At 41.3% G+C, this 23,782-nt stretch overlaps 1 protein-coding gene across 3 annotated transcripts in view; it reads right to left on the reverse strand.

The window, feature by feature from the left end:
* The window catches only part of DOCK8 (dedicator of cytokinesis 8), a gene marked incomplete at its 5' end in the record, with an annotated part of 223,166 nt that overhangs the window by 153,977 nt on the left and 45,407 nt on the right, over positions 1-23,782 (reverse strand). For 2 of the 3 annotated variants that reach the window (XM_079707127.1, XM_079707126.1), the window contains 3 exons: positions 652-723; positions 3,677-3,852; positions 17,798-17,900. In XM_079707127.1, coding sequence (XP_079563253.1) covers positions 652-723; positions 3,677-3,852; positions 17,798-17,900 — 351 coding nt within the window. Of the gene's footprint in view, positions 1-651; positions 724-3,676; positions 3,853-17,797; positions 17,901-23,782 lie in introns of those variants that run through there. The other variant, XM_079707128.1, reaches the window with a different exon arrangement.

The following is a 23,782-nucleotide window of genomic DNA, read 5'->3' on the forward strand; positions in this document are numbered from 1 at the left end:
TGCACGAAGAAAAAAGAAATTTGATATGATCTTTTATCCACAGGTAGGATTGGGTAGACAGATGAAAGAAGGGAGAGCATGCCCAGAGGGGAGACAGCAAGAGCAAAGGTGTGGAGGGAGAACTGAGTCAGTCATGTGGTGCAACAGTGAGGAAGAGATGCAGGCTCAGAGAAAGGAAGGGGCTCCAGGAGTTAAGGGAAACACGTTTTAATAGATAGAGTTGGGCCAGATTATTAAAGCCCTTGAAAGGCAAGCAGGTGGTGTTTATATTTGGTATAGTAGGAAATAGAGAGCCTTAGAAGGTGTTTGAGCAGGAGAGTGATACAAGATACAGTCAATGCTCATTACTCATGGATTTTGCATTTGCAAATTTGCCTACTTGCTAAAATTTATCTGGAATCCCCAAAATCAGTATTCATGGTCATTCAAGGACATAAAAACCTCACACACACAAAAAAACCCAATACATTAATAATAGGGGGAGATGTGTGTGGGAGGTAGTATATGAGAACCCTCAGTACTTCTTTCTAATCAATTTTCTTGTAAGCCTAAACTGTTCCAAAAAAAGTTTATTAATTTTTTTAAAAAAGTTATAAAGAGGTGACGATATAAAGTAAGTATATATGTAAAGAGGGAAAAAAATGAACTTACTTCCGATTCACAATTAGCCACTCCCGAATATAGGTCTGAACGCAGTCCCGGACGTGAGGGTCCAGTTCAACCCTAATGAGGTGGAAAACAACATAAAAATGTTATTACCAGGTAAACACAACAAAGCAATCCTTTATCATAACCAAGGAGAGCAGCAGGATTTCAAATCCGTATCAACTGAGAATGCGGAGGGCATTGTTATCCAGTCCTTTCAAGTGTCTGAAGTATTCCTGAGGCAGTAACATTTTTACTTCGATGAGACAAACGTTGGCATTTTATGCTTTGTGGGTTTTATTACATAGAATCGTATTAGACTATTACCTATCCCTGAAGGCATTCCAACACAAGACAGGTAGAACTAGCTGTAGTCATATACAAAACAAGAAGAATAAGTATAAATACCAGTCTCTTCTGGGGTAATCTAGGCATATTTTTTGCTTACATGTAACCTTGTTAGGACATGCATGTTTTCCTTTTTGAAAGCCATGAAGAAGAGGAGTTGTACTTGAGGAGCTGACAGGCCCTGGCTTTGGTTGGTGATTATTAATTCGGGCAGCTCTTGTCTACTGAGTAGAGTGTGTCATGAGAGAAACTCTTAGAGTGCTTCGGAGTCTGGAAATTTAGAAATCACTACCTCCCCACAATAGCAAAGGTTATTTTTGTTTGTTTGTTTTGGTTTTTTTTTTTTTTTTTGCTGTTCTCCCACATGTGTTGGTACTACAGATAAATAGGTCTAAGTGCTCTAAGTTTTCATTTTCTGGTTTGTAGAAAGTGGGTAAGAACAGTACCCACCTTGTGGACTGGCTGTTAGTTTTAGATGGAATACTGTAGAAGTCAGACATGTGGTCCCTGGGCCCTGACTACTCAAATCCCAGCCCCATTCCTTACGTGACCTTGGGCCAGTCACTCAACCCTTCTGTGCCTCAGTTTCCTCACCGTAAGTGGTGATAGTAATCGTGCAGTGCTCCTTTGGAGAGCTGTGATGAAGATGAAGTCAGTGTGTGAAGTGCTTAGAAAAGCGTCTGGCACATAATAAGACCTACCTGTGATAGTTCACACTTGTGTGCCATTCATTCTGCACTACGCACTGATGCAATCCCTCTACATGTATGAATTCAGTTAATGTCAATCAGCTCCATAGAACAGACGCTATTACTATTTTCATTTTGCAGGGGGATGAGATGAAAAGATCTTTCTCAAAGTCACTCAGCAAGTGGAAGAGCAGGGAACCGACCCCAGGCCACTCACCTGGGAGCGCAGGTTTACACCCACTACACTATCACAGCTCAACATCAAGTTCTCGGATAGGCACTGGGGTTAACAGGAGTCAGCTGTCGTTTACTCTGATGATGATGGTACTTTCCTGGGCTTTAATTACACACAAGACTTTTGGGCAACGATTGAAATAGAGGGTATTTGAAAGCCATCAGACAGATAACGTATTTGTTATCAATTCTGGTGACAAGGCAATATTATGCTCAAAAACTGATGTTAAGGGCTTCCCTGGTGGCGCAGTGGTTGAGAGTCCGCCTGCCGATGCAGGGGACACGGATTCGTGCCGCGGTCCGGGAAGATCCCACATGCCACGGAGTGGCTGGGCCCGTGAGCCATGGCCACTGAGCCTGCGCGTCCAGAGCCTGTGCTCCGCAACGGAGAGGCCACAGCAGTGAGAGGCCCGCGTACATCAAAAAAACCAAAAAACAAAAACCAAAAAACAAAAAACTGATGTTAAGAAAAAAATTACCTCTTCTACCAAATTTCAAAAAAAAATCAAAATCCTCCTACCTGTAAACTTATTGTAAGTATTTTAAACAGGATTTTCCAAGATTCTGATCTCATTTGAAGTCAATTAACCATATATTTTACGCAAAGAAATTACATTATTCTCTACCAAAGGTAACAATAATAGATGTTACCTATATGAAAGTCACATCTGAATAAATGGACTGACAACAGGGAAAATTGTTTCCCAAGAATCACCATGATTTTGTTTTCTGGGAAGTGAGTATCTTCAAAATGTTAGAGCAGAGCATATGGTCAGCTCTTCTATATGAATGAGAACTGTGTAAACAAAGAGCAAAGGGTCAAATAATACCCTATCACTGTCATCTAACCTTCTTAAACTTTGATGAAATAAAATCCAAAATAGAACTGGAATATCCCCGAGTAGTGAGGGCAGGGGCCGTGTTTCGTGATCTCATTTCCAGGACTTTTTGGGGAAGAGGAGAAGGTTGAAAATCTCAGGAGGATGTGAATCTTAATTTGGTTTTGAAGATGAATGCAAATAAAAGTTCATCCTAAATCTCCAAAGAGACATTGCTTGTTACACTATGGAAATAACAGGAGTTTCATCTAAATATAATTCCATCATTTGATACTGAGGGCTAATGCTGACACCTGTAAACACATCGATGAACCCACTGTAGAAACTCAACCCTAAGCAGCTATTCACATATTCACACTACAGAGATTTCCCCATTGTTTTTCCGCTTGACAAGACTTGCTTCAAAAGAAAGAACTTTGCCTTATTCATCTTTTTATCCCACTTCTCAGCACACAGTAGATGATCAAGAAATGTGGATCGGACTTACTTTTGTGACTTGATCCAGTCTCATATATGGAAACAATTAAAATGCTCCTGAATGGAGGCATTTCAATGATTATTATTTTTACAAATGGAAAAACTAAGGCCTCCTGAGGTCACATGACTCGCCCACAGTCACTGAGCTGACCCGGGCAGTCTGGGTCCAGAGCCTTCACTCTTCACCTCTTCTTAAGCAGTCGATTTTGTTCCACTGCAGCCCTTTAACTGGCTTAGTCCCTACATGGCTTTTCAAAGCCTCTGGTCAAACCAGTTCAAAATCTATCTACATGTAGGTGACAGTACCACCGTAGTCATGCTGCACATCTTGATAGATCTGAGTCATGTTACTTGTAAGAGAAGTCCAGAATTAGGGCATCTCTCCCTAACCAAGAACAGCCATGATCATCATAATCCCATCCACATTTTAAGAAAGCCATTTACCCTTCCTCCGGCAAAGAGGGCTGCAAAGTTCGACATTCCTTCGGCGTGAACACCACGTCCAAGTCGTCTTCGGAGAAGTCTCCCAGCTCTTGGGCAAGCTCCACATCCAGGCTGTTCAGGTGTGTCATCAGAAGTCCTTCAAAGTCCACTGGCTCCACCGGGTCATAAAACTGAGGCTGGGGGCAGGGAAAGGAAAAAGAGGTTCCCACACGGTTTAGGGTAAAAGCACTAAGGCAACAGGAGATGTGTGCCCTGTCCTCCCTCTCCCCCCAGTAAGTGCTTTGCTCTTCATGTACAACTAAGTGGGGCTGTCTTTAGAGAAGCTGTCAAACACAGAAGTGGTCATATGCAGAGGAAAAGAAACACAGCATGGAAAGTCAACTCAGACCACAGTGAGTAATTAAAATCACACCCCAAGGTAGAATTTTTCTCTGCTTAATTGCATCTTGATGAGGATTCCTGAGAAGATCCAAGATGAGATCACAAGGCTTTGCTGCATTTTTATAATTTCTTATGCAAAAGCTCTCTGAGGCCGCGTTTACCCAAATACAGTGAAGCGGCGAATCGGAGGCAATTTTCTAGAAAATCAGGCAAACTCGACAGTCCTTCTGTCTGAGTATTTAGGTACAGTGCTTTCTTTGGCCTGAGTTATCCTATACATTGATTCTTGAAGGTACTTCATTTGTAATCACAGCCCACAGTGAACCAGGCTGGGTGGCTGGGACACTCCAAGGCAGTGATTTCCAAACGCTGCTGCACTGCCTGGTGCCGGCTGGGAAGAATTTTCACTGACTGCAGTTAAATGAGCAAACTAAGGGCAACGGCTGAGTTTTCATAAGGCTAAATGTACTTGCTTGAAAAGGATTGCCTTTTTTTTTCCTCTTCAATTATTACCTTCCATAGTGGGGGTATAAAAGAAATGATAGAAGTAGGTGGTAATTTAAAAAATAATTTTCCTCTGGTGCAAGTTGGCAATTCAACAAATATTTTTTTCTAGCTTGTGAAGTCCACTTAGACTTAGGAAACCACTGCCTTAAGGGAGTAAAAGAATCACTTAGATCAAGTTGACATGTGTAGTAGTGGTAGTAGTAGTAATAATAATAATAATAATAACAGCAGCTCTGTGGTGTTCATTTATGGCAGACTATTTGGAGTCATCAGTCCAACAAACACCCCAGACTCTTGACTTGTACTGCCTCGCTCTGAAACAAGGACAGATCCAAAGGAAATGCTGACAAAACCGGTTTTTCATCACCCTGAAACCATACACCAGGCTAGATGTAAGGCTCCAGGTTAGAGAAGAGGAAAAAAGTGCCATGGAAGAGGCAAGAAGATTAGAGAAGGTAAGTGTGGCTCACCCTGTCTCCTCCCACCTTTGTGTCCCTGGCGGTGGTAGAGACCTGAGTGACACGTGAAAGAGTGAGGACGAAGCTGAGAAGTGAGCAAACATGCCCTCTTTGTCTGAGATTCTTGAAGTGGCTGGCTTACATAATGCCCTATGCCAGCAGGACCAAAAGGGGCAGAAGAGAAGGCAGCAGGACATCCTTCAGTAGGAGAGAGCACAGGCACTTCCCTGGTTCCCCAAGGCTCCCACAAAGTGTGACCGAGGACAAGGAAGTTTCTTTCCCTGGGTTCTGACTGGGGACCTGGAAGTCAGCTAAGGAGAGGACCACAGTCCTTAGAGGGGTCTCTCAAAATGAAGCAGCTGGGACCATCAGGGGCTCAGAGGACTGCAGATCAGGCTATGCAGAAGCCAGGTGGGGACAGTTTGCAAAAAAGACATTGTTGACCTCTACCAGAGGGAACAACAGGCATTATCCACGCACAGAACAAAAAAAAATCTACTGCAGACTTAACATAAGACCAACCCCGAAGGAGAAAGTGGACTTTCCAGTCCTTATCACAACACGGCACAGAGGTCAGGGGCAGGGACTGAAATGACTTCAACTCGAAATGAAGAGATGGCACTGTTTGCATACTCAACCTTGTTACTGGAAAGTTTATACCCTTGAACTAAAAACTGTTGAGCCCTCTATGTGCCAAGAAGTTGTGCTAGGTCATTCTAGACATTATCCCATTTAATCCTCACCAGAACTCTGTAAAGTACACTCTTTTATTACCCTCATTTTACAGATGAGGACTTTGAAGCCTAGAGATTTAATAATTTGCCCATGTTTACATAGCTGGGAAGCAGCCCATCTGGAATTCAAACCTAGGCAGGCTCCTAATTTTGTTTTCTCTTGCAGGCTTTCCAGGGAATCTGGATTTCCAAAAATAATTAAACACAAGGCAGTGGTAAGCATGTTTAGAAGAGAGTAAAATAAATCCATCTGCCACCACGCACAGGTTCCACTCTGAACTTCTCATGAGATTGGCTTCTCAAAGTAGTAATAGTGAAGTAATTAACTGATTAAAGTGATCCTAAACGTAAATTTATCATGAAGAATATCAATTATTCAAGCAGAGGCATTGAAAAGATATACTGAAAAATTATATTGAAGCACATTTGAAACAATGTGACACTAGCACTAATAACGATTGGGTTGGCCAAAAAGTTCCTTTGGGTTTTTCTGTAACATCTTAATGGAAAAAAACCCAAAGGAACTTTTTGGCCAACCAATAGTAGGTAGAAGCTTCCACAGAGAAATGGCATTTGTGTGAAATCATCAGAGAGAAAAAAATTTAGGTCCAGCCAAAGTATTATACTTATCATGTCCCTAAAATTCAAAGCCACAAGGGATAAGAAAAACCTGGCTGATACTGGCACCTGTTACCTACAGGACAGGCTGCCGAAGAGCCGGGGTGGGGGCAAAGGATAGCTGACTGCATTTTTGAACTTCATCAGCAAGTTCAATTACTTGCTGAATATCCACTAAATGCAAGTCACTGAGTTGGCCCTTAGGGATAAAGATGAATACAGGAAGCTACTCTCATGCCTCTTTCCCCAGACCTTGAGCCAACTGTGAGACGGGGAAGCTTGCCACCTTCTCACATACAAAATAATGCTATCTTTGGAGGGGGGAGCTATGACAAAGAATACAGTGTCATCACTGAGCACTAACTGTGCAGCAATGTGCCAAAAGCAATAAACACAGCTGATCATAAAGTCATAAACTCTTACAGTCTGAATCTACTTCAGGACTGAATAGACGATAAGAATAAGCCATAATGATAGAATTCTTGAGTATCATTCTAGCACTACACATAAGCTGGCATTTAATAACGAGTCACCACTATGCTTTCTATGCTGAAACTAACAAGGGAGGAAACTGTTCATTCCAAAAGAGATGTAAACTAGTCCTGCTGTTGGCAAGTGGGTGGAGAGGCCAACTACTGTTATCTAGGCCTCCAAGCAAGTTGTTCCTCTTGCATATTCAAATAATCAAGAACCAAAAGAGATTTCTGTTCTCTAAACTATCTGAAGTCAATCTCAAGAGTAGGTTTTATTATTAAGCAATTAACACACATTTAGGGGTAAACAAATATTGAAGAGATTTACAGTGGCTTTGCATTTCATTGGGGGCTGAAGTTTAGGAATGGGGCCGGAGGGGGATGTTCTGAGGTCAGAACATCCCTTGGGCTCTTGGGAGCATAAAAGCCAAATGTGAAAATTTACTATTTCTGTTTTCTCTGCTACTGAATTATATGTGGTCTCCTAGTCAGTGGAGACTCAAGACTAGTTTAAATGGTATGATCCAAAGTAATTTCAAGGTCATCTTATACAAGGAATTATCACATCATGTCTATCATTTGTTAAAATAATATAAGAAAAAACCCTAAATAATCAAAATAAAAACAAACAAAAAAACCCCATTTTTAAAAACAAAACAACTTAAGACTGTACATTATCCTAAATCAGGCTTTGATTGTGATGGCTCTATAATGTGTCAACTTGGCTCAGCAGAGCTACATTCCTCCAAATTCCCTTCCTAGTATTCTTCCAGTCGTGGTTGGCTACCGGGGTTTTCTCTTGCCAGAACTGGAGGACAGAAGGGAGACTGCAGCTATTCTGTAGCATACACATACCTACTGATACAATCAAACACCAATTTAGGTGTGATGTGATATTACCAATGTAATTAAAGTCTCTAACCAGTTGACTTTAAGATAATCAAAAGGGAGATTAGCCTGGGTGGCCTGACTTAATCAGTTGGATGTCTTTTCAAAGAGAGTGGAGGCTCTCTGGAAGTTCAGGGCTCCAGGCTTCAGCTCATGCCCGTGGAGTTCCAGCTTGCTGTGATCTTGCCTTCCTGAATGCCCCGTGGACTTCAGGCTTGCTTAGCCACCACCAGTGGGTAAACCAATTCCCTGTAATCAATTCCTTAATAAACATGAAGATGCATCTCCTACCAGTTCCACTGCTCTGGTTGAATCTAGAACAATACACCAACTTTCACTCATTCAACAAGTACTCGCTGGGGTCCTAAGCAGTCCATCACTAGGCCAAGGAGACATAGTCAATGACCTCAATCAATTTTCAACACTCCTCTAGTGAAGATTCGTGCAGTCTTTCTTTCTAGCTATTTTCTTCAGATGTCTGATCAACAGAAGACTAGAAATACACAAAAAGTACAAATACTCTAAAAGCTTAAATTATTCAGAGACAAATATTCATTTTTTAATTTTTTATTAGTTTCTGCTTTATAACAAAGTGAATCAGTCATACATACACATCTGTTCCCACATCCCTTCCCTCATGCATCTCCCTCCCTCCCACCCTCCCCATCCCACCCCTCCAGGCAGTCACAAAGCACCCAGCTGATCTCCCTGTGCTCTGCGGCTGCTTCCCACTAGCTATCTACCTTACGTTTGGTAGTGTATATATGTCCATGCTTCTCTTTCGCTTTGTCACAGCTTACCCTTCCCCCTCCCCATATCCGCAAGTCCATTCTCAAGTAGGTCTGTGTCTTTATTTCTGTCTTACCCCTATGTTCCTCATGACAGTTTTTTTTCTTAAATTCCATATATATGTGTCAGCATACAGTATTTGTCTTTCTCTTTCTGACTTACTTCACTCTGTATGACAGACTCTAAGTCCATCCATCTCATTACAAATAGCTCAATTTCATTTCTTTTTATGGCTGAGTAATATTCCATTGTATATATGTGCCACATCTTCTTTACCCATTCATCCGATGATGGACACTTAGGTTGTTTCCATCTCCGGGCTATTGTAAATAGGGCTGCTATGAACATTTTGGTACATGTCTCCTTTTGAATTATGGTTTTCTCAGGGTATATGCCCAGTAGTGGGATTGCTGGGTCATATGGTAGTTCTATTTGTAGTTTTTTAAGGAACCTCCATACCGTTCTCCATAGTGGCTGTACCAATTCACATTCCCACCAGCAGTGCAAGAGGGTTCCCTTTTTTCCACACCCTCTCCAGCATTTATTGTTTCTAGATTTTTTGATCATGGCCATTCTGACTGGTGTGAGATGATATCTCATTGTAGTTTTGATTTGCATTTCTCTAATGAGTAAAGATGTTGAGCATCCTTTCATGTGTTTGTTGGCAGTCTGTATATCTTCTGTGGAGAAATGTCTATTTAGGTCTTCTGCCCATTTTTGGATTGGGTTGTTTGTTTTTTTGTTATTGAGCTGCATGAGCTGCTTATAAATTCTGGAGATTAATCCTTTGTCAGTTGCTTCATTTGCAAATATTTTCTCCCATTCTGAGGGTTGTCTTTTGGTCTTGTCAAATATTCATTTTTAATGAAGAGGGTTGAAGATTTTCCTTGTCCCCTAATGCACATCAAGGGCTAGTTCTCCTGACACGGGGTAGGATTCAATTTGTTTTGAAGCTGAAAATTTCTACAGCATCAGAACCATGTCTGTTTAAAATTAATCTATGTAGCCTTAGCACAGCATAGTATGCTGTCATCACACTGATAGATGATTAAAATAACAAATCTGGACAATATTTCACAAATAAGGATACTGAAAAACAGAGAAGTTAAATAACTGGTCCAAATCACACAGGTAATCACAAAAGACCTGGGTTCTTTGTTACAACACTGGGGAAGCTTCATGCCGCTTTGGGTGGGGCTAGGGGAAGAGGCATGATGCTTCCAAATGCCCTGGCCTTGTACCCTCATGCATGTTTATCCCTGTGGTGGGTGGTCCTCAAATCAACTTGGCTGTTCATGAGAGACGAGTCTTGGTCAAAGTCACCCAACACTTCCATGTTGCCAAAAATTCAGTGGCTGTTGCTCATTCCTGGTTTATCTATAGCACTGGACAGTTAATCACTCTTTCCTTCTTGAAACACTTTCTTCACATGGAGAGGGACCAACTGTCCTAGTGTGTCCCAATCTCTGAAAGTCCATGTACCAGGAAACCCCTCAGTCCAGCAAACTGGAACAGACACTTGGTCACTCTACCTTTGGGACATGACTTTTCCTAGGTTCTCCTTCTCCTTTGCAGAGCCCTAGGGTTCAGTCCTAAAAGAGCTTCCCTCCCCAGTCTGAATTTACTCCCATACGATCTCATCTATGCCCATGACTTTAAATACCCTCTTTTTCTTTCTTTTTAAAATTATTGCTATATATCTGTAGCCTCTACCTTTGCCCTGATATTCAGGTTGATTTTTCCAATTACATCTCAGCATTGCACCTTGGTGATCTAACAGGCCTCTCAAACATGACAAATTCAAAATTACTTAACTTTCCTGCCGATCTGCTCTTCCCATATTTTCCAGGTCTGTGCATCTCAGCAAGTGGCGATTCCACTCCACCAGCTGCCCAGGGCAAAATCTTTGGAGTCAATGTTGATTTCTCTCTTTTTCTTACATCCTGCATATTATCTATCAGAAAATCCTATCCACTTAACTTCTGAAATAGATCCAGAATCCAACCACTTCTCACCTTTTCTACTGCCACCACCCTATTCCAAAGCACCACCATTGTTTTGTTGAGTTACTGTGACAATTTCCTAACTGCCCTCCCCACACCGGTCTATTCTTCACTTAGCAGCCAGAGTGATCTTTATAAAAAGAACCCTATAAGCAACCTTTATAATAAAAATTCAGATGGTGCTGAGCCTGTGCTTCCAGTGACTTCCCATCTTAATCCAAGTAAGAGGCAAAGTTCTTCCATGGCCTCTGAGGCCTATGACCCAGCCTTGATTCCTCTTTGATCTCATCTCCTGTTGCCCACTCTGCTCTGCTCACTGTCTGCATCCTTACTGTTTCTGGAGCATGCCATATGCTCTTGCTCTGGGGACTTTTCTCTTGCTGTTCCTTCTAAATCAAATATTCTTCCTTCAAATACCTGTTAAGTTCATTCAGAATTCTTCCCAAGTGTCTCCTTTCCAGCCCTCCAAGCCTGCACAGACCACTCAGTCTAAAATAGTGCTCTCTTCTGTGTCACTCTCTATTCCCTATCCACGTTTCATTCTTCAAAGCACTTACTACCCCTTGAGATAGTCTACATTCACTTATTTGTCTACGTCTCATTCCAGAATGTAAGCTCATGAAGATAGACACTTTGTTACATTCACTACTGTATCCCCAGCTCCTAGAGCAATTCCTGGCACAGAGTGAGGCCCAATACATGTTTCCTGAATAAATGAATATGTAAAGCAATCCTCCTGGCTCTCTACTATCTTTAAGTAAACAGAGCAGAAGGCAGTAAAGTTCTTCTGGCTTCAATATTTCAAAGTACTTCATGGCTTAGATGAAGGAATACTTCCCTGTTTCAACCAATGGCAATCTTCCACTGATGCCACTGCATGGAAGACACTGACATGCCATAATGGACATCAATCTAATCTTACCAAGACTGATTTGATTCCTCCGCTTTACAGTGACAGTAATGAAATTCATGCTCTGCGTGCAGGGTGGCACTCTTTCATTTTGCCTTCCACTGTGAATTTGCATGAAAATTGTAATGAAGTCTTCATTTTCCATCATGTCCCCTCCAGTGAAATCAATGAAACCTAAGGATAGTCCAACTTCTTTGAAAGATGAAGCACAAAAGAAAAATAAAAAAGACCACGTTTATCGAGTGATCCACCATTTAGATCACCCTTAGTGGTTAAAAAAAAAAAGGCTGTTTTATTGCAGAGAAGCTTAAACATGAAACAAAAAAGAATGCTTTCTAAGGTATGAGACCTTCTTTTTTCTTTCCCCTGTAGCTGTTATATACAAACATGTCGTGTAACCATAGTGTTTTGATTTATATCCAGGATGTGGCTTTCTACATCCTTCTCTTCAGCCAGAGCTGTTATGATCCAGCTGATTCATTCCATTTTACTTCAAAGTTTTTCTATTCTCACTTTTAAAAATAACACTTTTCCTCTATAAAAATGTAAGTTAAGTTATTAACCATGCACACAGTATCTCAAATACTTTCTAACTTAGGGCAAAGAAAACCTACCTTTCTTCTCTTGTACGCTTTACTCTCCTTTCTACTTTGAATAATCAGAAAAATAGTTTTACTATTTTACAGTTTCATCTTAATGAAGACAACTAATATATAGTTGTTTGCCTTTATAGATGATTGGCATCAGAGGGGGTCTGGCCAACCTATTCACATAGCTGTGGCAATGGAGAATTCCAAGGTCAATGGGTGATGCACAGGTGATTCTATTCACAAGCCCCTCTTTGGCACTGGCCACAAAGCACTCTGATGGGTGTATTAGGAGTGTCAAAAAGACCCAGGGCAAGTCTGTAATCATTGCATTTTGTTTTATAAAACCAACTCTAAATGGTGAATCCTCTTCATTTTCAAAAATGCAAAATTTAAAAATATTTTATCTACTTTGAAAATGCATGTTTACACAATCACCACAGCTAACATTTACAATTAGGGTTAAAAAAACAAAAACCCAGTAACACCACACATACACACATGCACACACACATACCCACAAAATCAAACGCAACCTTCCTCTCATTTGATTTATCAGATTTATGACAGAATCTGCTATATTTATATAAAACTATATTCACAGGATTAGCAAGTAGTCCTCGCTTACTACATTTTCTGAAATTCAGAGCAACCAGGACAACAAAAGAAACTTTACCTTTCTTATGTTCCTCCTCCTATTTGGACTACTTCTATCTAACAACATATAGGTTCTTTAAATGATCCTCAACCTGGACCACATGTTAAAGTCCCATGGAACTTTAAAATACTGATACCGGGACCCCAACCCTAGGGATTTTGATGTAATTGTTCTATGATAGGCCACAGGGATGTTTCTAATGGTCTCAGGTGATTCTAATGAGAGCCAGATCTGAGAACCTTCCTCTAAATCTTCTCAGCCTCCCCCTTTAAGCCTTTACCTCCTATTTTATCTTGGATCTTTCTCTCCTCTGAACACCTACCACACCCAAAGCCAGCATGGATTCTCTGTATTATCTGCCTTCCCAAATGTATCATAAGGCCCTTAAGAGGCAAAACCATCTCCTACTCATCTTCTTGAAATCTCCTACAGTGTCTCCATAGTGCCCAATAAACAGACAGCAACATTAGCCTCTATGCACACAGCATCTACTTTATCCTTCTATATTAACCCTAATAGGGGTAGCATTGCTATGCCCATAGTGCACATGAAGAAACTGAAGCCTTGGGCTTCCCTGGTGGTGCAGTGGTTGAGAGTCTGCCTGCCGATGCAGGGGACACGGGTTCGTGCCCTGGTCCAGGAGGATCCCACATACCGCAGAGCGGCTAGGCCCGTGAGCCATGGCCGCTGAGCCTGTGCGTGTGCTCCGCAACGGGAGAGGCCACAACAGTGAGAGGCCCGCGTACCGCAAAGAAAAAAAAAAGAAACTGAAGCCTTCATCAAGGTTACTTAACTTGCCCCAAATTATGTAACTAATAAGTGACAGTTATGTTCCACCCCAGATCCATCTGACTGCAAGTTCCAGCCTCTTGCAAAACAACAACAAGGTATAACTGATTGGGTTTTAAATAACTTGGTGCCAATTTCCAAAAAGCACATGAAAAGATGCTCAACACTGCTAATTATTAGAAAAATTCAAATCAAAACTACAATGAGTTTCACCTCACATTGGTCAGAAAGACCATCATCAAAACGTCTACAAACAGTAAATGCTGGAGAGGGTGTGGAGAAAAGGGAACCCTCCTACACTGTTGTTGGGAAAGTAAATTGGTGCAGCCACTATGGAGAACAGTATGGAGGTTCCTTAAGAAACTAAAAATAGAGCTACCATACAACCCAGCAATCCCACTACTGGGCATATATCCGGAGAAAACCATACTTCAAAAAGATACAAGCACCCCAATGTTCACTGCATCACAATTTACAATAACCAAGACATGGAAGCAACTTAAATGTCCATCAACAGATGAATGGATAAAGAAGATGTGGTACATATATACAATGGAATACTATTCAGCCATAAAATGAATGAAATAATGCCATTTGCAGCGACATGGATGGACCCAGAGATTATCATACTAAGTGAAGTAAGTCAGAGAAAGGCAAATAACCTATGATATCACTTATATGTGGAATCTTAAACAATGATACAAATGAACTTATTTACAAATCAGAAACAGACTCACAGACTTCGGAAACAAACTTATGGTTACTAAAGGGGAAAGGGGGTGGGGGGACAAATGAGGAGTTTGGGATTAACAGATACACACGACTATATATAAAATAGAAAGTCAACAAGGACCTACTGTATACCACAGGGAACTCTGCTCAATATGCTTTAATAACCTACATGGGAAAAGAATCTGAAAAAGAATGAATATATGTATATATGTAACGGAATCTCTTTGCTGTACACCTGAAACTAGCACAGCATTGTAAATCAACTCTACTCCAATATAAAATAAAAATTAAATTAAAATAAATAAATAACGTGGTGACAATTAAGTACTTTTAAAAATTAAATATTTATATCAGGGGCCTCCCTGGTGGCGCAGTGGTTGAGAGTCCGCCTGCCGATGCAGGGGATGCGGGTTCGTGCCCCGGTCTGGGAGGATCCCATATGCCGCGGAGCGGCTGGGCCCGTGAGCCATGGCTGCTGAGCCTGCGCATCCGGAGCCTGTGCTCCGCAACGGGAGAGGCCACAACAGTGAGAGGCCCGCATACCACAAAAAAAAAAAAAAAAAAAAAAAAAAAAAAAAAAATATTTATATCAGCATGTAGGGTTGTTGAAATGGTGGTTCTATAAACAAAGGTAAGGGAAATAAAGGTCAAAACGCACTTAATCAAAATTTCCAATTGTCTAAAATCGTACAATGAACACTCTATGGCTTCTCATTTAAGAAAAGTTTTTTTAAAGGTGCTTCAGGGTGAGAGTCTTTAGGTGATAAACTACTCCTCTGCCTTGCCAGAAATGAATCTTCCTGAAATGTCCCATTATCTTTCTATGAAACAAAATAATTTTTTTAAGGGAAAGGGAAATCACCATGTAAGTGGATGATTTTTTGTTGGAGGAACCTTCATTCGGGAAGATGACTCAAGGGAAAGAACAGCTACTTCATTCTGACATTACAACAAGACCAGCAGGTAAACATTAGGGTGCTGGGATTTCCTGAGCAGTCCTTGCATTTAAAAAACAAAAGAGGAATCAAATGCAGACTTTTGCTCCCTCATATGCAGACTTTTGCTCCCTCATATGCCACCTGCTCTTCAGGCAGTTAACAAGAAGAAGCAGGGGGCTTCCCTGGTGGTGCAGTGGTTGAGAGTCCGCCTACCAATGCAGGGGACACGGGTTCGTGCCCCGGTCCGGGAAGATCCCACATGCCATGGAGCGGCTGGGCCCGTGAGCCATGGCTGCTGAGCTTGCGTGTCCGGAGCCTGTGCCCCGCAACGGGAGAGGCCACAACAGTGAGAGGCCCGCAAAAAAAAAAAAAAAAGAAGCAGGGTCAGCACACTGTGCTGAAGCTGGGGTAGAAGTCTGGGGGAAAATATTCAGAAGACTAAACTGGAATTAACCAGGAGAAATACATTTTAAAGGCTATTTATTTGCAAATAGAACCGGGTAGAAATTATGACAGGACCACATGATTCATGTATAGTTAAACATTTTTGCTATTTCTTTGACATATTCTATTAGAAGTTAAGCCACATGTTAACTCTACCACCTAGCTAATGAAGTAATTCATCCAAATTCACTTTTGTCAAAACCTGATGACGCAGCATAACTACCAAAAGAACGCCTGCAAAAATAAGAAACAATTTTAAAAATTTGTGACTTTAAATAAAAAAGATTTCTCTTGAACAAATTTCAGGCTGCAGCTGGTATGTAGCTAAGGGGTTAAAGCCTGTGAGTTAAACTTCTTTAAAGCCTCTTAATAGTGAGGGCCACACTATTTCTCCAGACAACTACTGCAGAAAGCTGCAGTCTAAATTTACAAAGAAGCAAAGCACCAAACCCCACCTCCCCCACCTTGTTTAAGATTTTAAAATGTATCTAGTCACTTTTTTTTTTTTTTTTTTTTTTTGCAGTATGCGGGCCTCTCACTGTTGTGGCCTCTCCCGTTGCGGAGCACAGGCTCTGGACGCGCAGGCTCAGCGGCCATGGCTCACGGGCCCAGCCGTTCCGCGGCACGTGGGATCCTCCCGGACCGGGGCACGAACCCGCATCCCCTGCACCGGCAGGCGGACTCTCAACCACTGCGCCACCAGGGAAGCCCTCCAGTCACTTTTTAACTGCATTTTGCATATTTTGGAAGACAATTTGAGTCAGAAATTTAAAAACAAATTTTTTATGGTTTTCAATGAAATCTATACCAGCACCACATGAAACCAAAAAGCATATCTAATTTATCTTGGATTAAAGCATATCTAATACATCTGAAAGCACGGACATTATGTCCTTGGTGTGCTTTTATTATAATCTGTGACTCTGAAACAGACAGGAAAAGTACAAATAAAAAGGGCAGTTGAACAAGCCACCGAAGTCATAAGTAGATTTTTTAAAGAACTGTCATCGAAAGTTACCTCTTGCAGTAAAAGGTGCTATACATTTTTTAGTACTACTATTTCATCAGTGACACAACACACAAATTATCCTACTGAAAGAACCACAAATCACTCCAGTAAACATACCTTTAAAAGATACACAGTTACACGGCGTGGAAACTGTTACAGGAGACAAAATGGCGGCTACAGGAAACCGAGTGGAAGGTTACAAAATTTCTAAGAGCAGAAGTGGTTTTGAAGTAATAAGTGAGAAAGAAAAAATAACTAACCTCCTTAAGATAACCACGAGAACGAGCAAGAAAGTGGGGCTGTGCTGTGAGGGGAAGTGAGTACAGTGGAGGCTGCAGCTCTTTCACAAAGGAAGTGAAGACTCACTTCTGTTTTTATAAACTATCTCATTTAAGTCAGATTTAACCCACCGGGCACACGCCTAGCATTTAGTCCTCAAATAACATAACATATGTATACACACTCAACAACTGGCGCTAATATAAAAATGTAGGCAATTTTCAACTTAAAAGGGGGAGTGTGTTTTAAAAATGAAGGTTTGTACTGTCTGATTCCATGGACGTGAAGTTCTAGAGAAGGCAAAATTATGATGACAGAAGTGTATCGGTGATTGCCTAGGGCTGCTGGCTGAGGGTTGGGAGAGGAGACCCACTGCAAAGGGGCAGGACGGGGCTTTTTTGGGGTAAAGAAAGAGTTCTATATCTTGACTGAGTACAGGTTAACTATAACTTGGCCAAATTCCTCAAACACCTACAAACACCTACAAATGAGTGAAATTTTATTGTATGTAAATTACACTTCCAAAAAAATTATTTAAAAAGCTTAAGGTCATAACTTGACTTTTCAGACTTGGGAATACATTTTTTTCCAATAAAAGCATGTCACAAATGGTTTTAAGCTTCCAGGCTAATCCTTTCCCTCCCCCAAATATGAATCATAATTTGGGTGAAATCAAATAGCCTGGAAGTCCACTGAATCCAGAGACTTCAGAATCAGAGTCCCTGGAGATCCACTTTGTATTCCCAGCCCTAGTGGACGGAGGGAGAGAGGGGGATTGATGTCAAAAAGCAGTGCAGAGCCAGGAACTGGCGGTTGGTGATGTAAAGGTATCGGTGGGAAAATCTAAGACTCAGGAAGCAAAAGTATACGCTGGGCACTTCTGCCCTTGACCATTCTCTAAGCAAACCTGTAACTCATACTTACTAGTTGAAGAGAGGGGAAGCCAGAGGTACTTATGCTTTGTCGATGGTACTGGCCAAGGTTTGGTGGGAGGGTAAACTGTTTCCTTATTTCCGCAGAAGAATACCTTGGGTTAAAACAGAAAAATCTAAATGAAGTGGTTATTTTAAAACATCATCACAATTATAGATACAATCTTTGATAGCATGTTATAAAACTTATTCCTTAGCCGGGTGACTGGCAGAACTGACTAAAATGTCCTCAGTGGCCTGTGGGTAGATACTAGAGCTTTTGGGTGATAATATACACTCTTGAGAAGTTCACAGAAGCCAGGACGCCTGCAGTTATGGCTCTTGCCCAATACTGGAAGGATGACAGCATGAGGAGGAAGAAGAGTTTGCAGCCCAAGGAAAAAATCCAGGACACTTGGCTCTTTCTTCCCAGGCCATTCAAAGGCATTTTCTCCACATGAGGACATCTGGCCTCTGATGAGAGTCCTTTAAACCCCCAAGCCGTCATCTTGAACCAGTCACTCTCCTTTCAAGCAGTTGAGCCCTATGGTCGCTGCCTGCTTTCACAGAAAATGCCAGCGACCTGTTATATGAACACTTCCACCTCCCCACAGGCACCTGAGATGCTACCTGGAGTTCCAAGGACTGTATTTGTTCCAAACCACTCCTAGTGAGTGATCCTTTGAGTCAGCCGCAGTGACACTGCTGAGCCCTCAGACAACATCCCTGTAGCCGGGAACCGAGCAGAGGAGAGTCGCTCTTCACTGTCCACGCACACCTGCTGGCAGGAGTTACCGACAAGTGATATCCCGGATTATGAGCAGGTTGACTTTTGTGCGCTCACTTGTTGGTCATTGGTTTGTAACCCAGAACACATTTTCTCATTAAGTCAGTCTTTGGTGTCTGGATTCTTAGCCTAGTTCACAAAAGTGTACTTAAACCACAATGAGGCCACTATAGAAAATAACTAGAAACTGGCATTATTGAGTATAAAATGAGACCCTATTTGAAACATGCTGCATGTCCAACAGAGATATACACATTTTTAAAATTATAACTTAAAATATTTAAATATTATAAATAAATCTTATTATATTTTCTCCATTATAAAGTATGCTAGGGCATAATTATTAATTTTTCTGCATGAGGTTTCTGCCATGACCTGCTTGGCTCCCAATCTTAGTAAATGTGGTGCATCTAGAGAGGCAGGAAACCTGTCCTGGCCCCACCCGTGGCATCCATTCTCCCAACCCAGGAGCACCTCAATCTCCTTTTAGGATTGGCACACTCAGGTTGTACAGGTATAACCACAAATCAAAGGGACGGGCACATAACCCAACGTAAGACACTTCTCTCTCCTTTCCAGGATCCTGAATGATGAATGGATATAAGAAAGGAAGAAAATGGCTGGAGCACAGTCTTGTCAGCAGTGGCCCCTTACACTATGAGGCAATGAGATGTGAACCCCCAGAGAAGTTATAGCAGCCCGTAGTAATTGTACTCCTCCATTTCCCGAAGTATTTTCTTTCTCTGTTTTTTTAAAGTATGAGAAAATACTAGGATAAGGAGTAAGTAGTCTATTATCCATCAAGGAAATGCAAATCAAAATCACAATGAGATACCACTTCACAACCACTAGGGTGGATAAACCAAAAAAAGATGGGCAGTAATGAGTCCTGGTGAGGACATGAAGAAATTGAAGCAGTCATACATTGTTGGTGGGAATGTAAAATTGTGTACCTGCTTTGGAAAACAGTCTGGCAGTTCCTCAGAAAGGTAAACATAGGGCTCCCATATAGCCCAGCAAACCCACTCCTAGGTTTATATCCAAGAAAAAGGAAAACATACTTCCACACAAAGCTTATACATAAATGGTCATAGCAGCATTATTTACGGTAGCCAAAATGTGGAAACAACCTAAATGTCCATCAACTGATGAATGGATAAACGAAATGTGGTATATCATACATGGACTATTATTCAGCAATAAAAAGAGTGAAAGAAGTACTCATACCACAACATGGATGAACCTTGAAAACATTACATTCAGTCGAAGAAGCTAAACCAAGAGATCACATATTGTATAATTCCTTATATGAAATGTCCAGAATAAGCAAATCTATAGAGTAATGGGACTGAGGTTTCTTTTAGGGGTAATGAAAATGTTCTAAAATTAATTGTGGTGATGGATGCACAACTCTGTGAATATACTAAAAAACACTGAATTGTGTATATGTGTGAATTGTGTGGTATATGAATTATTTCTAAATAAAGCTGATAGACAGGGATATAAATGTGTGCTGTGTGTGTGTGTGTGTGTGTGTGTGTGTGTAAGTATTCTACAGAGACAAGAGGGAAGGCAACAATTTAGCATGACCAAGAATGGAGGAAAACTTTCAGATTTTGATCCCCAGCACTCAATAGGCTCATTTTCTTTTTTTTTTTTTTTTTTTTTTTTTTTGTGGTATGCGGGCCTCTCACCGCTGTGGCCTCTCCCGCTGCGGAGCACAGGCTCCGGATGCGCAGGCTCAGCAGCCATGGCTCACGGGCCCAGCCGCTCCGCGGCATATGGGATCCTCCCAGACCGGGGCACGAACCCGTATCCCCTGCATCGGCAGGCGGACTCTCAACCACTGCGCCACCAGGGAGGCCCAATAGGCTCATTTTCATTACAAGTTTGGCAGTCACCATTTCTAAAAAAAATCAACAGCCTAGACAACTATCCAAAACAAAAGGCCCATCTTGCATAAACCACATTGTATCTTGTTTCTGGCATCACAGAAACCCAAGCCAGCAGAGCAATCACTTATCTGCTTATTTCAGAAGGTGACCATAGTCACGCAGGGCAGAGACATCCAAGCAAAGGTCCTTTTCTGTGACTGAGCTGACTTTTCACAGATAAGACTGACGGCTCCTGTGATTTCTGCTTCCAGGTCTATCCCCCAGGGCCTCTCAAATAATGAGTTTTAGTTTTCTGGCCATTCTCAAGCCTTTCCTGTCATAGACCAGAGGGGTCTACCTGAATTGGGAATATCTGAAAACGTTCATGAAAGTGAACATGCCAACATGAAGTGGCATCGTGAGAGAATCACAGAATGGCAGGAGGTACAGGTTCTTGCTTTCATTTTGAAGTACAGTTGGCTGTCTAACAAAGCTGCAATACGTTTTTCATCATGCCATCAGAATGTTCCTGCTCCCCAGCCCTGCATAAACAGCTGGAGTTCCTGTTTCAACCCTTCACATAAGTTTCCTGATTCAGAGCTATATAACTCATCTTTTTCCCTGACATGTAAAGCCTGCCCCAAGCCTGCCCCAAGCCTATTTCCTATCCCTACAGAATCAATCCTACAAAAGGCAATTAAACCTGTCCCTTCAAAACCGTCAAATAAGGAGATGAATTGTTTGTCCTTAAAATGAAAACATTGAATCATCACACGTGGAATGAATTGCTCTGTATTCGCTTAAAGAACTTCGAAATAAAATAGCTCTGGAGAGGCCCTATGCACATTTAAACTAGCAAAAATAGGCTGGAATGATAAAATTACATGTTGCTCAAGCTGTGGGAAAACCCCTGTGGGGTTGTATATTGGTGTCGTGTCTTTGGAAAATAATACTGTAACATGTGACAAGAACTCTAAAACTGTCGTTACTCTTTCATGGGAATATACCCCATGGACATTTATACAGACAAAAATATAATTTGAACAAAAATGAACATAAGAACTCTGTATATGATAGCAAATAATTGAAAATAACCAATGCATCCAACAGTAGGGAGAACACTAAGTGCATAACAGCATAAAATACATGAAATATGATTTTACCATTTAAATATTTGTATGGAAATGTACATAAAGAAAGAAGTTACAAGTAAAAAGTAATATGAGGAACTGAATACAAATATTCAACAATATATGTATAAATAAATATACCAGAAGATTCAGAAATGCTTCTGGTAGTTATATAGAGGGAGTTTAATAACTACCCCAATTCAGCTCTTTCTCCTATAAAGTTGCTTTAAAAAGTCATCATTTAAAAAAATAGTGTGGGGCTTCCCTGGTGGCTCAGTGGTTGAGAGTCCGCCTGCCGATGCAGGGGACGCGGGTTCGTGCCCTGGTCCGGGAGGATCCCACATGCCGCGGAGCGCTGGGCCTGTGAGCCATGGCCGCTGAGCCTGCGCGTCCGGAGCCTGTGCTCCGCAACGGGAGAGGCCACAACAGTGAGAGGCCTGCGTACCGCAAAAAAAAAAAAAAAAAAAAAAATAGTGTGTACCTATAAAGTGCCATGCAGGCATAGATGCACTACTGGGGATTTTTTAAAATTATGTAAATATCAGCTATTAAATTTACTGATATGGAACACAAATAAGAGAACCCAACCAGGGAAGGAGCTCCTATAGGTGTGGTGTCCATGTAGGTATTACATGGGGGTTTTATTTCCTCTGCATTTGAGTCTCAGATCAAATTCAACATGTCTAAGATAATTTTTATGACACTAGATTTATATCATATTTCCCTGACGAGCTAAGATAGCCTTCTTCTAATAACTTGAAATGCTTTATAAATATTATCTTCTTTATTTCTGCAAATGTCGATACCCCTACTCTGGGGTCAGAATGGTAGAATGGGGTGGGTAGCAAAGCTCTATGTTTTTATTCAGATGGACAGATTGTTGTGATATATACAGTTGGAACTAAGTATCAGTGGAATTAATGATTGGGCAGAGCTTGCTAAGTGTGGCCTATATGGACCATTTGCATCAAATCATCAGCTGCTCAGTAAAAAGGCAGATTCTTAGACCCTGCCCCACTCTTGTGGTGTGGCCTGGAAAAAATGCATTTTTAACCAGCACCTCCAGGTGATTTTTATGTCCAACAAAGCATAAGATTTACTGATGGGGCAAGTCTATGAGAGAGTGGTTGGTTGATTCATTCATTCATAAAAACACTGAGGGCACACACAGTGCCAGACTCTCTGCCAAGTGCTAGGGACTGAAGTCCAAGAAGACACTGCTGCTGCTCCTGGAAGTTCAGTCCAGTAGGTGGGAGGGTGGAGGGCAGATGGATAATTGAATAATTATAATACAATATGATAAGCATGTATTATACACAGGAATGTGCACAGTGCCTTGTGAGCAAAGAGGACGGAGTTACTAACTCAGTCTCGGAATGCTTAGGAGGCTTCCAGGAAAAGGGGACTTTGGAACCATGTTTTGGAAAAAAAAAAAAAATCAGTAGGAACAGGCCTAATTGGAAAAAAAAAATGCATTTCAAGCATTTTTTTAACCATTTCATGACATCTAGACATTAGGTTTCTATACTCCTACTTCAAGTATTTTAACCCTGCACTTTAACAGGGCAGTATCTGGGCTGCCCTGTTTCTTTACAACAGACATAGCTAGAAGAGCAAAGAAAAAGAGTGTGAACTCAGTGACTTAGTCCTGAGCTTTGCCATTCGTCAGCTGTTTTGAATTCAAGTACATCAGTTAACCAAGCTGGGTTTTAGTTTCATTACATGTAAAATGAAGGGGCTGGGCTATATGATCTCCTGGGCACCTTTCCAGCTCTAACTGGCAAAGATGCTTAAGCCTCTCCAAGTGGAACAATCAGCACCGTCATCTACACCAGCAGTTCTGCTAGGAAACCGAACAGCCCCAAAAGGCTTCTCTCTGGCTTTCATCCCTAAAAGAAAATTCTTTCACACTGTATGCTGGTATGGCCAGCAGCCAAAATGGTTGGGAGGATTTTAAAACTGATTCAAGAAAAAAACCTTGTCTATAAGTGTTTAAAGAGGTTTAGGGTCTTCCTGAATCTGACATGTTTTAAATAATAGTGAAAGGAGTGGAATAAAGAAAAGTAAACATATAATTTATTCTTAGTTTACATATAGTTACTCTTAGTAACTAAAAACTGACTATAAAACACTCAACAACTACAGTGTAAAGTACACAGCTGGTAACAAATAATAATTAGAGACATTTGAGGGTGGCATATATATGG

Source organism: Hyperoodon ampullatus (assembly GCF_949752795.1).
Source record: "Hyperoodon ampullatus genome assembly, chromosome: 6".
In the NCBI taxonomy this organism is placed as follows: Eukaryota; Metazoa; Chordata; class Mammalia; order Artiodactyla; family Ziphiidae; genus Hyperoodon; species Hyperoodon ampullatus.